This window comes from Electrophorus electricus, chromosome 17, assembly GCF_013358815.1.
Source record: "Electrophorus electricus isolate fEleEle1 chromosome 17, fEleEle1.pri, whole genome shotgun sequence".
NCBI classification, from domain to species: domain Eukaryota; kingdom Metazoa; phylum Chordata; class Actinopteri; order Gymnotiformes; family Gymnotidae; genus Electrophorus; species Electrophorus electricus.
In genome coordinates, this window is record NC_049551.1 from 1,707,023 (window position 1) to 1,718,598 (window position 11,576).

The 11,576-nt window shown below is 44.3% G+C and overlaps 2 protein-coding genes across 4 annotated transcripts; one reads left to right on the forward strand and one right to left on the reverse strand.

The window, feature by feature from the left end:
- The first annotated feature begins 1,683 nt into the window (after positions 1 to 1,683).
- hvcn1 (hydrogen voltage-gated channel 1) lies at positions 1,684 to 5,955 on the forward strand. The gene is made up of 6 exons (XM_027019084.2): positions 1,684 to 1,986; positions 3,397 to 3,630; positions 3,921 to 4,025; positions 4,167 to 4,398; positions 4,885 to 4,997; positions 5,467 to 5,955. Exons 2-6 carry the CDS (start codon positions 3,454 to 3,456, stop codon positions 5,521 to 5,523), a joined length of 684 nt encoding a protein of 227 aa, XP_026874885.2. The 5' UTR covers positions 1,684 to 1,986; positions 3,397 to 3,453; the 3' UTR covers positions 5,524 to 5,955.
- On the reverse strand, positions 5,860 to 11,396 carry tctn1 (tectonic family member 1). Of its 3 annotated transcripts, none has more exons than XM_027019081.2 (14): positions 10,878 to 11,396; positions 10,652 to 10,769; positions 10,369 to 10,502; positions 9,927 to 10,081; positions 9,255 to 9,357; positions 8,962 to 9,074; positions 8,823 to 8,843; positions 8,564 to 8,695; positions 8,186 to 8,311; positions 8,013 to 8,101; positions 7,182 to 7,319; positions 6,815 to 6,968; positions 6,449 to 6,580; positions 5,860 to 6,301 (listed from the first exon to the last, which is right to left on the reverse strand). In XM_027019081.2, the coding sequence occupies exons 1-14, from the start codon at positions 11,284 to 11,286 to the stop codon at positions 6,173 to 6,175; spliced, it is 1,953 nt and encodes a 650-aa protein (XP_026874882.2). In that variant the 5' UTR covers positions 11,287 to 11,396; the 3' UTR covers positions 5,860 to 6,172. The 3 variants fall into 3 exon arrangements, with proteins under 3 accessions (XP_026874882.2, XP_026874881.2, XP_026874883.2); XM_027019080.2 differs by having other exon boundaries at positions 8,549 to 8,695; XM_027019082.2 differs by lacking the exons at positions 5,860 to 6,301; positions 6,449 to 6,580 and adding an exon at positions 6,587 to 6,723 and having other exon boundaries at positions 8,549 to 8,695.
- Positions 11,397 to 11,576: the final 180 nt, after the last annotated feature.

Genomic DNA, 11,576 nt, shown 5'->3' on the forward strand with positions numbered 1-11,576 from the left:
ACTACACGCACCCAGGCCACACAGAGGCCGATTCGCCCGCGAGCCAGCTGCGTCTATGGAGGAGAAGAGGAATGGGGCTGGGTGCGCAACCACCTCTATGGACTCCATTCATAGCAGTTAACAGACGGGCCCATTCAGGAGTGGGTTTAAGGAGTGGTGAAACAGGATTAGGCCCGTATGACGGTCTGTGGAGTTAAGGCATTTAGAACTCATGTAAAGCATAACTACATATAGACGGATTATACTAAATACAATTGCTAAGGCCAAATGGAATGTCTAATGAGAACGCTCTTATACAGACCAGTCTTTCAAAGCTCGTATTGAGAGAGAGAGAGAGAGAGAGAGAGAGAGAGAGAGAGAGAGAGAGAGAGAGAGAGAGAGAGAGAGAGAGAGAGAGAGAGATGAATGTCCTGTATGTAGTAAAAAGTTCTCCTTTCTTCTTTATAGCAGTTCGAGGGCAGACAATGCCTCCTACCGGACGCGAACGCTAAACACACTCACTTCCCACACAAAAACAAGGCTTTTACCTCCTGGGAACGGACTGGGAACAAACCCAGTGTCGGAAGAACAGCTGCGGTGTGTATGGCAGTCCAGCTAGAGAGCGCATTCAACACTGGGGACCGAGTCTGGGTCTGAGTATAAGGACTGATTCAGAACCGGAACTCTGGTCGTTAAACACTCATTCCGAAATCTATATTTCTAGTAGGCCTATCTATATGATTTTGTATATTCCCATTCTCACTTCTTCTTTATGCTATAATCTATTCATATTCACAATACGTTTTTACTTCAGTATGCTCACACTTTCACCATTACCAGCCCAAAGAATAATGTACACTATGGTACTGTTTGATGGAATAAACGCTATAATTCGCCTTAAGACTTTTACAGCGGCATGAAAAAACCAGTGGTGGATGAGATCAATCCACTTCTTTTAACCCTTATATATATATGGGTTGTTACGTCTTCTGGTTCAGTGGGTTGTGCACAAGGTTGCCCACTTTATGCTGCTACCCTACTATAGCTCGAGTGCAATCACGTGCTTCTAAGCAGGCTGTTACTAAGTTACCGTTGGTTAAGAATGTCCTCGCGCTGCGGTACTATTATGGACTGGCCAAAGAACAGCACATAAATTAGATTCCGCCATCGACCTTTTGAATAGTTTGTATAGTCCACGCTTTAGTCCTCTGATCTCATCCATATATATATATATATATATATATATATATATATATATATATATATATATATATATAAAGATAGATAGATAGATAGATAGATAGATAGATAGATAGATAGAGATATAAATATATATATATAAATGTGTGTGTGTGTATATATATACACACACACACACACACATATATATATATTTATATCTATCTATCTATCTATCTATCTATCTATCTATCTATCTATCTATAATTTATTTATTTAAATTTTTTTTCACATTTTCCCCCGATCCTAATCTGCTCATACTGAGGACGTGTCGCTGTGTTTGAAAACTTTGGTATCTTCTCTGTGGCGCAGTTTTTCTCAGAAATTCAGGTTTGCCAACTCCAGTAAGTCTGGAAACTCCAGTAGATGTGCGGTACAGTACACCGTGTTTACCGACCTGCTGCCACCTGCAGGTCAAAATAAGCACTACAACCTACTTGCCAGTGGGGCACTGCGATTTAGGAGAGTCCGCGGGGAAGTTAGCGCCCATCTGCCCCGGGGGCCGGACTCTGGACCCTGTTAGAGGACTTCTCCTATTGTACCTGTTTTCTGGGAGCTGTATCCCGCTTCCCCTGCTGGGTAGGCGGCGCGGGGAAGGCGGAGGTACTGGCCCGTCTGGAAAATCGTGGGAGCGAGCCAAACGTGCGAGAGGCGGAGTTTTGGGGTCAAAGTTTTGGCCGAAGGAAATTAGGATTGCTGGGTCTGAAAGTGTCGCAACCTGCTTTTAGCTTACTGTCGCCTCTGTGCTGACCTCCTTTCAGCGAAAAGGTAATATTTCTGACTTTTTACCCTACAGCCTTCGTGCAGTCGTAGGTCGGCACGTGTGAGTTAACGTAACTTACCCGGTTATTTGCGCTCCACTCAGGCTGCAGCTGACACGTTAACGCGTCTCATCACCTTATTGATGAGGATGGACGTCCTCGCCTTTAAAACACACGTGCTGCTGCTGAACTTATATTGGTGTAAATTGTAGATCGGGATTTACGGACGCGCGAGTTTTTGGAGTCCTAAGAGGAAATCACGAGCTATCACGAGTTAGTTTGATGCCTGCAGCGGAGACGCCTCGCTGGAACCTCTAGGAAATGCGAAGCACGTTAACGCATGGGTGCGCGCCCGTGGCCTGCCTGTGGAGAGATAGAGCTTGTTCACGGGTGCTGGGCTGTGTGTTATGAAAACGGTGCACCGGGTTTCTTGAGCTCTGACACCGAGAGGCCTTGCAGTGTCCAAGCTGCTGAGGAAGGAAATGCTTAGAGCACGAGGTAGCTTACGGTTTAACTTCTCTATAACCGAGGGCGTGCAGTAGTATCGCGTGCCTAACGATGCACGGGCTGCTTTGGTGTGCCTAAATTATTATTATTATTATTATTATTGTTGTTGTTGTTGTTGTTGTTGTTGTTGTTGTTGTTCTTCTTATTATTATTATTATAGGGTAGGTAGAAGGATAAAAAGCTTAATACATCCTCGGATCTATCACCTCAGGATAGGTATTTGCTGACCTTTAGAAAAATAAATGAAAGAAATAATTTGGGAATAGTTTTAATTGAAGAAAACTGAAGAAACTGCAATGATGATTACAAGAGCCCTTAAAAATTTGTCATTTAAAGTAAGATAATTTAAATAAAAATAAAATAAAGTGCATTGAGTGGAATTCAAGTGACAACAGTATTCTGAAAACAGAGAAGTGTAATTATAGTCATTAAAGCAAAGAAACCTTCGTCTTGGAGGTGTTTTAGTTGTCTCGGGTCATCTGGGAGAGAATTCCAGAGTTTGGGGCCATGGCGGCAAAAGGCAGTCTCAGAGCTCGCTAGTGGGGTGGTGGGCACCGCTAGTGTGTGTTTATCAGCTGATCAGAGGGGGCCTGTGTGTGTGTGTGTGTGTGTGTGTGTGTGTGCGCTTCATGCTTCATACTGCTGAGCTTTAGAGGGGCAAGAGCATGGAAGCTTGAGCCGAAGTATTTTAAAGTGAATTCTGAATGACACGGGTCACCAGTGCAAAAGGATGAGCTTTCATATTTGTGCACTCCAGCCACAGTACAGTACAGTAGCTCAGCCGTGACGATACGACACGCATGCAGAGGTTTTACGCTGTCAGTTGTTGCGATGAAGATGTGAGATGTTGGTTCTAAAACCTTTATTTTGCTTTTAAATTATGCTAAACCTGATTTATTTTCTTATTCAGAACTATTTTAGGTGTGTGGTGTGCAGTGGACAGCATCTCGGATAATCCTCGGGCGTCATGTCCCACTATCTGAGATTTTTCACAGCGGTAGGGGACGATGATGGTGTCGCCTCTCACTGGGAGGATGAGGAACTGCACGAGGCCAGCGAGGATCTGGAGCCGGCAAGACTCCACGTCACTCAGCTTACCTTCCGAGAGTCCATGCAAAGGCTTTTTAGCTCCGAGAAATTCCAGGTATCAAAGTCTGGAAAAAAAAGGTCCCATATGACATGAAAATGCAGCCTGAAATGTGTATCTTGAGACCAAAGTTATCAGTACAGTTCTTGTAGTCAGTTAAAATACTGCACTTTAGTTTTACAGTAGAATTAAGTAGCATTTGACAACTTAATTTGTATTTTACAATACAGTTAGATACAGTAGTCCTATACACTGTGGGTAAATGGCAACCATTATGCAGCTTTTCAGCTGTGAGAGATGTGTCCCTCTGGCTTGTAGGTAACGGTTGTGTTTCTTCTGTCATCTAGATAGCTGTTGTGTGCCTGGTGGTGTTGGACGCTGTTTTTGTTTTGTGCGAGTTGCTCATTGACCTGTCGATAATCCAAGTGGACCAGCACCGGATTGCCCCACAGGTGAGTGGTTGCCATGACAACCCTGCTGGGCCCTGGAGGGTAAACTATATTGTTATTAAGGTGGACTGACTTGCCTTATAGCTAGCTTGAGCCTTCCTCTAAATGCTAACAGCAGCTGTCTATCGCGTGTGAACTTCGTAGGTGTTCCACTACCTCAGCTTGGCTCTGCTCACCTTCTTCATGGTGGAGCTGGCGGTGAAGCTCTACGCCTATCGCCTGGAGTTCCTAAGACACAAGTTTGAGGTGTTTGATGGGGTGGTGGTAGTTGTGTCGTTCGTCCTAGACATTGTGTACATCTCCAGGGAAGACGCTTTTGATGGCATGGGCCTGCTGATACTGCTCAGGCTGTGGAGGGTGGCCAGGATTGTGAATGGTATGGAGGTTTTGTCCATGAACCATAAAAACACTTGTTTATAAGTTTTAAGGCTATAATAAAATATGTAAGAGATGTCCTCCATTTTCTGATAGCAGGCACTTTGGCTGGTTTTTTATTTTGTATCAAAATGGAAGGTTGCCAAAAAAACAGCAGCTTTGTTGTACTTTGTCATGATGGAATGAAATTAAAATAGCAAACTCACTGTAATTTTAATTAACTATCTTTCTAATATATTACCCTCACATATTGGCAGATGATTAGGCAGGGAGGTGGTTTTTGCTCTGGTTATATCTTGGAGTCATTTTTATGTTGGAGGTGTCTTGATCTAAGAATAACAGACACCTGCCAGCCAGCCAATTGTAATATTTTTCCATAGCAAGGGTGTATTCCTAAATCCAAGAATTTTAAACAAGTTTTTCCTATAGGTTATGTGGATAACAAACCGGACGGTGTGTTTTCTATTGTTGGATTTCTCTCTCTCAGGGATTCTGGTGTCTGTGAAGAACCGAGCCAATTACAAAATGCAGAAGCTGAAGGAGAGCAACGATGGCCTCGTCCGTCAGGTCACTGAGATGCAGGAAGAGAAAGCCAGAATGGTGAGCGTCTCAGGGCGCAGGTCAAGCTCACAGGTTGTGAGCTGCATGGCTCCGATCACATGGCACGGGCTTGCTACAGCGCCCCGACGCCCCCGCATCCCGTGGGACTGCACTTCTAACTTTAAAATGCACTGCAGTGCATTTTTATTCCGTTCAATTTATTATTATTTATGTTGGATTTGTTTTTATGCATTTTAATTTTTTAATCATATTTAATTCAGGTTATATGTCTAATCTTTCCTTTTATTGTTTTAAATTTAGCTTCAGTCCATTTTAACTTTAATAAATTGCATTTATAACTATTTTTTGGCAAATACTTTCCTGAGGTGATGGATCTTGGATGTAAAGCTTTTCTTCTTCTATATCTTGCACGAATCACTCTGAATTTGAAACATGCTTTACAAGTAAACTTGGCTTGCCTTCCCAACATTGTTGAAAAACAAAACCAACATTTTTTGTTTGTTTACAGGAGGGAGAAATGAGCAGGCTTCGAACACTCTTAAAGCAGCACAATATAGACTTCTGATGGTCCCGTCTCCAAATCAGCCACCCCTGCATCCCCACAAACTACAGCGAATAATTAGGTGTGTGGAACGTCACCCAAAGACAGCGGAAACATAATGCACACCCAGTGGAAACAGCTAGAGCAGGATCCTCCTGATCCAGTCTCAGCCAGCTTCCAGGTCTTCTGTCCTCTCTGCAGGCCTGGAGGGTCATAGTAATGTTTGCTGATTTGAGTCATGTGCCACAGCCGTACAGAGGAGGCCGTAAGCTACACCATAAGTACACGTCAGATAGAGTAGTAGTGTAACGTCTGGCCAGATGATGCCATCAGGGTGTCACTTTACACTATGCAATGTAAAGCAATCATAAAAGTATTCTTTATTATAAGTAGTAGTATGTACAGAAATTTTTTAAAAGCATTTAAAAAAAAACCATAATAAATTAGTGCTGCTAACTTGGGTGATGACTGTTTTGGGGAAGAGATGGAACCCAATGTAGGTTCACAGACCTTAAAATTATTTAAAACAGTCCTCCTATTTTCAAAAGAGCAATATCACTCTTAAGTAAACGGAAGCTGACGCAGTCTCCCAAAATCCCGGGCTGTGCTCCGCTTCCTGCTGACAAGTGACCGGACAGCCAGGGTCCGGAATCTCAGCAGCGCCGTATTCTGCTCATACGAACGGGAAGAAGAAGTCGTAGGGAAGTTTGGCGTCGATGGTTGGAGGAACTCTAACGCCTGGACTGGCACCAGCAGACACATCAATAAAGCTCACAGAGCTTGTAATGCTGGACACAGATGACTGCGGAAACAATTTACAACAAAAGTGATTTTATACAAAGATCAAGAGGAGCAAAGACCATAAATGTTTGTTATATGTATATGCAAATTTTATAAATGTTATACATGTTCAGATATTGGAAAAAAAAGATAACCAAGCTTGACTTACCAAGATGCTGGTATTGGTCTGAATTTTTTCCATAACGCTCACAATCTGAGCTTGGGCATTCACCAAGGTTCCATACTTGGTCCATCTTACTTCCAGATGATAGGACAGTGGAATACTGCATCCCAGTGTGCTCTGAGCATTGTTATAAAGAGAATTTTAAATAGTAATTTCTCAGCCTGTCTCTCAGTGGCCTTGTGGGCCACCTGGTTTTGCTTCACTGTGACTCTTGGAACTCATCTTGAGGACACCATTTACTCTTGCTTCAAAATCCACTTCTGAAAACACAAGTACCCAAAGTGTGTGTTTGTGTTTCAGACAGTAGCTGTGTATCTTCTTAGGAAGAGGTGAGATGAGTAAACTATTTACCGTCAATGTGGTTTGATTCTCTATGGGCACCCAGTCCATGGGGTTCTGAGGCAGACTGTTCCCAAAAGACGCCACGTAGTCTGGGAAGCTCTGGCCTTTCACACTCCGTAAAAGGGCTTCAGACACTAAAGAACAGTTAGCGCCATCGTCCAGCCTGCAGTTGGGAACGACAGACGTGGGTTCCATCATACAAGCGGCCACCTCAACATCAAGAGCCTGCTGAAACCCCCGACGAAGTCATTATTATGATACAATTAACATATGGTCCCAAACAATAAAGTGCATATTAATGTAATCAAAGGACCAACCACACACAGAAAGACATCCCTGCACTGTGTCACAGCGGCTCTAGTTTACATGCTAGTACCTAAAGGTGCAGCCCGAAACCACATCTTTCCCAAACAGGACGGCCATGCGCTGGGGTGAGCCGAGCAGGCAGTCCTGAGCGGCAGAGCTGTGCAGCGTGGTGATGGTTCCATCTGGGTCACCGCTGCGGACCACGCCCTTGATGCAGTGGTCAAGGCTTCTAAACAGAGAGGCTTCTGGAAACCCCCTTCTCTAGTTTGTTCTGGAGCCGCTGTATTATACATGCTCTTATTTTCTGAAATACACTTGCAAAATTCATAGACCTGAAACTTTAGAGCCGAATCTCTAGAATCAAACATGATCCAGGTTGTTGTATTCACTGAACTACTGAGCCCTTGCAACGAAAAGCTACACGTCTATTTACTGTTTTTTCGCATTCTCCAAAATAAAAACAATAAAGCATTATGGAAAGTTTTATTTTTAAATACCCACAAGAATGAAGTAAGTCTAAATAAAGAGTATTTAACATTTTAATGTAAACATTGTACAAAATCAATAACTAAAATAACTGATTACACAAAAAGGGAAAACGGCGGATAGGTTTTTCACTCAAGGACTCGGTTCACCTGTTAAGCTGCTGTGTCATCATCGCTAACTGCTCCATAAAGCCCTGCTGGAGAACACAGGGATACAGGACCCTTAAACAAGCAGTGGATGTCGAGAATCAGGGGTCTCTGGTGTGGCTATTGCACACATTTACACACCGTGGGGTGCGGAACAAGGTGTGATCATTTCATGTCTTTTGTTTGTTTGGTTCACTATTTAAATAATTTGCGAAAATATTTATCTATAAATTAATATGCATACATTAGTGATTTTTGGAAAAGGATATTCTGCAGTTCTCCATCCGGCCACAAGAGGTAGTCCCACCACATAACCAGGATTGCCACGGAAGGGGAGAAGCGTGTCACTTCTGGCCTCCTAGAAAGATGGAACATGCCAAGTTAAGTCCCTCACGGTCATTATTAAACAAAAACAACGTGACGGTTCGCCACGGATGCGCACCTGAACAAAGACGATTTGAAAGAGCTGCTGAATGGGTAATGTGGCGGTGTGCACGGCGCCCAGCACCAAGGATGCCAGCACGCCCACAATCTTCCCAGCTGCACCATACCTGACCGTGTACTTCACCTGCAGTACATTTCAGAAGACACACTGGGTTCAACACATCACCCGTTTGCCTACAGGTATGACTAATGAAAATGTAATGACACACTGCATTGGAATGCATTTTAAATGCATGTATACACATTTTAAATACATTTTTTTTTTTTTTGGCAGGATTATCATTCACAACTTGGCAAAAATGTACAGTACTGTGATATAGGAAGAAATAACCTTGTACATTTTTGCATTTTATAAATATACCTTGTCAAAGCTCACCTGCAGCACCACCTGGCTACAGACCTCAGCAGGTTCCAGTAACACAGGCTGGTAGGCAGACGTCACGTCTGCTAGAGTCCGTGTGCCCTCCAGGGACTGCAGGGTCACAGCATCCAGCTCCACGGGCACCAGCTGAGACACAACACAGCCCAGACACAGCCCAGCTCAGTCAGAGACCAGCTCAGACATTGTGTGTTTGTGTTTGTGTGTGTATCAAAAAGCAATTCTCTAAACAAGCAGTAAAGGCCTGTCTTCTTACAGTAGCCTCTTTGCCCTTCCCCTGCAAAACAAAACGAAAGATGCCTCTGAGTCTCTGCTAAACTAAAGAAACCACAATAATGAAGACACAATAAAGAAGACACGAGTGTCTCTGTGATTCTGTAACTGTGCCGACTCACTGAGAAAACACGGAAGCTACTGTATGTCCTGAAGTCCAGGGCCTCTAATGCGGTGCAGTCTTGCACCAACACAAAGCTCCTCACACACCTGCTCGTCTGGTCCTTCAAAAACGCTGTGAAGAGACAGTGAAGAAACGCGGCGGCCATTGTAACAGCGCCAGAGAGCAGCAGGAAGCCGCAGATCAAACAAAGACAAACTGTTGAACCTCCGAGGGCGCTTCTATAGCAAACGTGTGTCACTGTGATAGCTAACACGGGCAGTGCTGTGTGTGACTCGTCATGACATGTCTGACCTGCAGGGTTCGAATCAAAGCAGTTGGCTGTCACTCCAGACCCAGGAAGCCTGAAGAAGTCTCGTCGCCCAGCACCGTCCTCCGTCAGAATAATGTCCCCGTACTGAGGGCCACAGAGAGCACACATAAGAAGATGTGTCATCACACTAAGGTGTTAACCTTTAATCATCTGCTGTTTGGTCAGTAGTGGGAGTTCTTAGATCTGAACTTTCTTTGATCACATTACAGTCGTCCAGTCTTTTTAAACCCTGATGTGACATTTTGGAGCAGAGGTTTGATTCCAACTGCTATTCCAAACTGAGTTCTGGTCACTTTCTGATGCAGGTCTCTCAGTGACACCTTCCACTGCTCCCACTTCAGACCAGTGCTAAGTGTAACTTCTGAACTGGTGCATTCCAGTGTACATTCCTCTGCACTGCAATGTTCAGGGTTTGCCTCTTATTAAACTCAATCAATAATCTAAACCTCTTGATGAACTCAGTGATGTGCGTTAGAGAATGTAAAACACTAAAGTGTGCCATGCTATGGGCCTTCAGGGTTGCTGTTCACATTCCTCCCACACGTACATGAATATGGTGCTGAATTAAAAAACTCTTTTAAATGTGGCTAACTCTCAGATATGGGCAATAACCAAGTTTCAATATCAGTCAGAAGACTGAAGCAGAGCTTTACCTGGTATCCCGGAGAGTTTTCCTGGGGAGAAGTTTGTAGGGTGCTGCTCTGGCCATCAGAGGCCCCAAAGAAGAATCCCACAAAATGACTGAAGAGTTCATCAAAATTCCTCTCCGTAGGTATTGTAGGGGTGACAAATGACAAGCCCTGTTCATCTACAGAGCAAAACAGCGGCTGCCTCAAACGGGACAGTGTGTGTAGTCTGGGGGTACAGAACTAGTGTTCCAGTTATACATTTAGTGATAGTTCAGTGATCTGATGCGCCTTTACAGACTTGCTAGGGTTGCACTTTAATTACAGCCTTAGTCTCATTAAGCCTAATGTACCAGCATAAGGACTTCCTCCTTGGAGCCAACAAAGCACTTTTGTAATTTTTTTGGACAAGCGTGCTAAATGCTGTAACTATAAATGTAAATGCGATGCAACATAACTGCGCACTTACAATTAGCAGACCGTATACAGAGGACGTCGGGGTTGACCTCGCGCAGCACTGCCGTCTGCACCTGGGCTAAACCACTCGGTGTCATGCTAAAGCTGTACAGGGCTGTGTCCTGACTGCACAGCTTAGTCTCACCGCTGCCAAAACACCAATACAGCACATGGAAGAAACTAGATATACTTTAAGAAGTGTGTAGTTGTTTATTGATTTTTAGAAGTGCTGACCCATTTTGCAGAGAAAGGAAAAAGGAGGAGAAATGGTGTTTACTTTGGCCTGCCGAACTTACATTACTTTGTGTACCGAGCAGCGCGAGAAAAGGGCTCGCTCCTGAGAGCAGTCGGCGTCACAGCAGCAGTCGACATCACAGCGCGCGGGCTGCGCGTCGCACGGGCACAAAGCGGACACTGGAGCGGAACAGCGCGCGGGGCTGGGCATTAGCGACGTCACGCGAATGTTAAGCGTTTACGGCTTCGCATGCAAAAGCGCCAACAGACAATTAGAAAAGGTCCTACCGTTAGTGACCGGCGGAGGCAGGGAACCGGACAGCGGCAGCGGGGCGGAGCCGGAACGAGCAGGGCTCGCGTTCGGGCTCGTGAGGACGACGGACGTGTCCGGCACATTTGTTTGACTGGGGGACGTCGGAACCGGAGACAGAGCAGCGGCTGTGTCCTGCTCCGTGAAATTAAGAGCTTTGTTCCAGTCGGAGGATGTTTCGTTTCCGTTCGTGGCATTTATCTTCCCAAAATGTGTAACATTACTGCAAAGAGTATTCCTGTAAAGCGTTAAAAGAAACAACCAAAACAAACGCGCCATCCTCAGTAACGGCACATCGTCGTTCGTCTCTAGGAGATGGGCGCAGGGAAGTCTGGGTAACGTGAACACACGGTTTAAAGCCGGTCTGAGATCAGTCTTTCGCTGCATCTCAGGATTTCAGCAGCAAATAATAGTTTAAGCAAAAACACGCTGATATATGTATGAGTTTAATCGTTGGTTTGGAGCATAAGTGGTTATGATGAAATCAACGCTTTAATATTTATTCATTATAATAGATATTCTATGAGTAATGGTGTTCACAAGATCTGACAATAAACTAATTTCGTCCAAAAATACCAAGAAATACATCTGCCAATAAATAAAAAATAAGTTTTCCCCTGTTAGCACGGATAGATTTCTCCGACCGTAATAGTTACGCACGGCAGTGCAGAATAAGA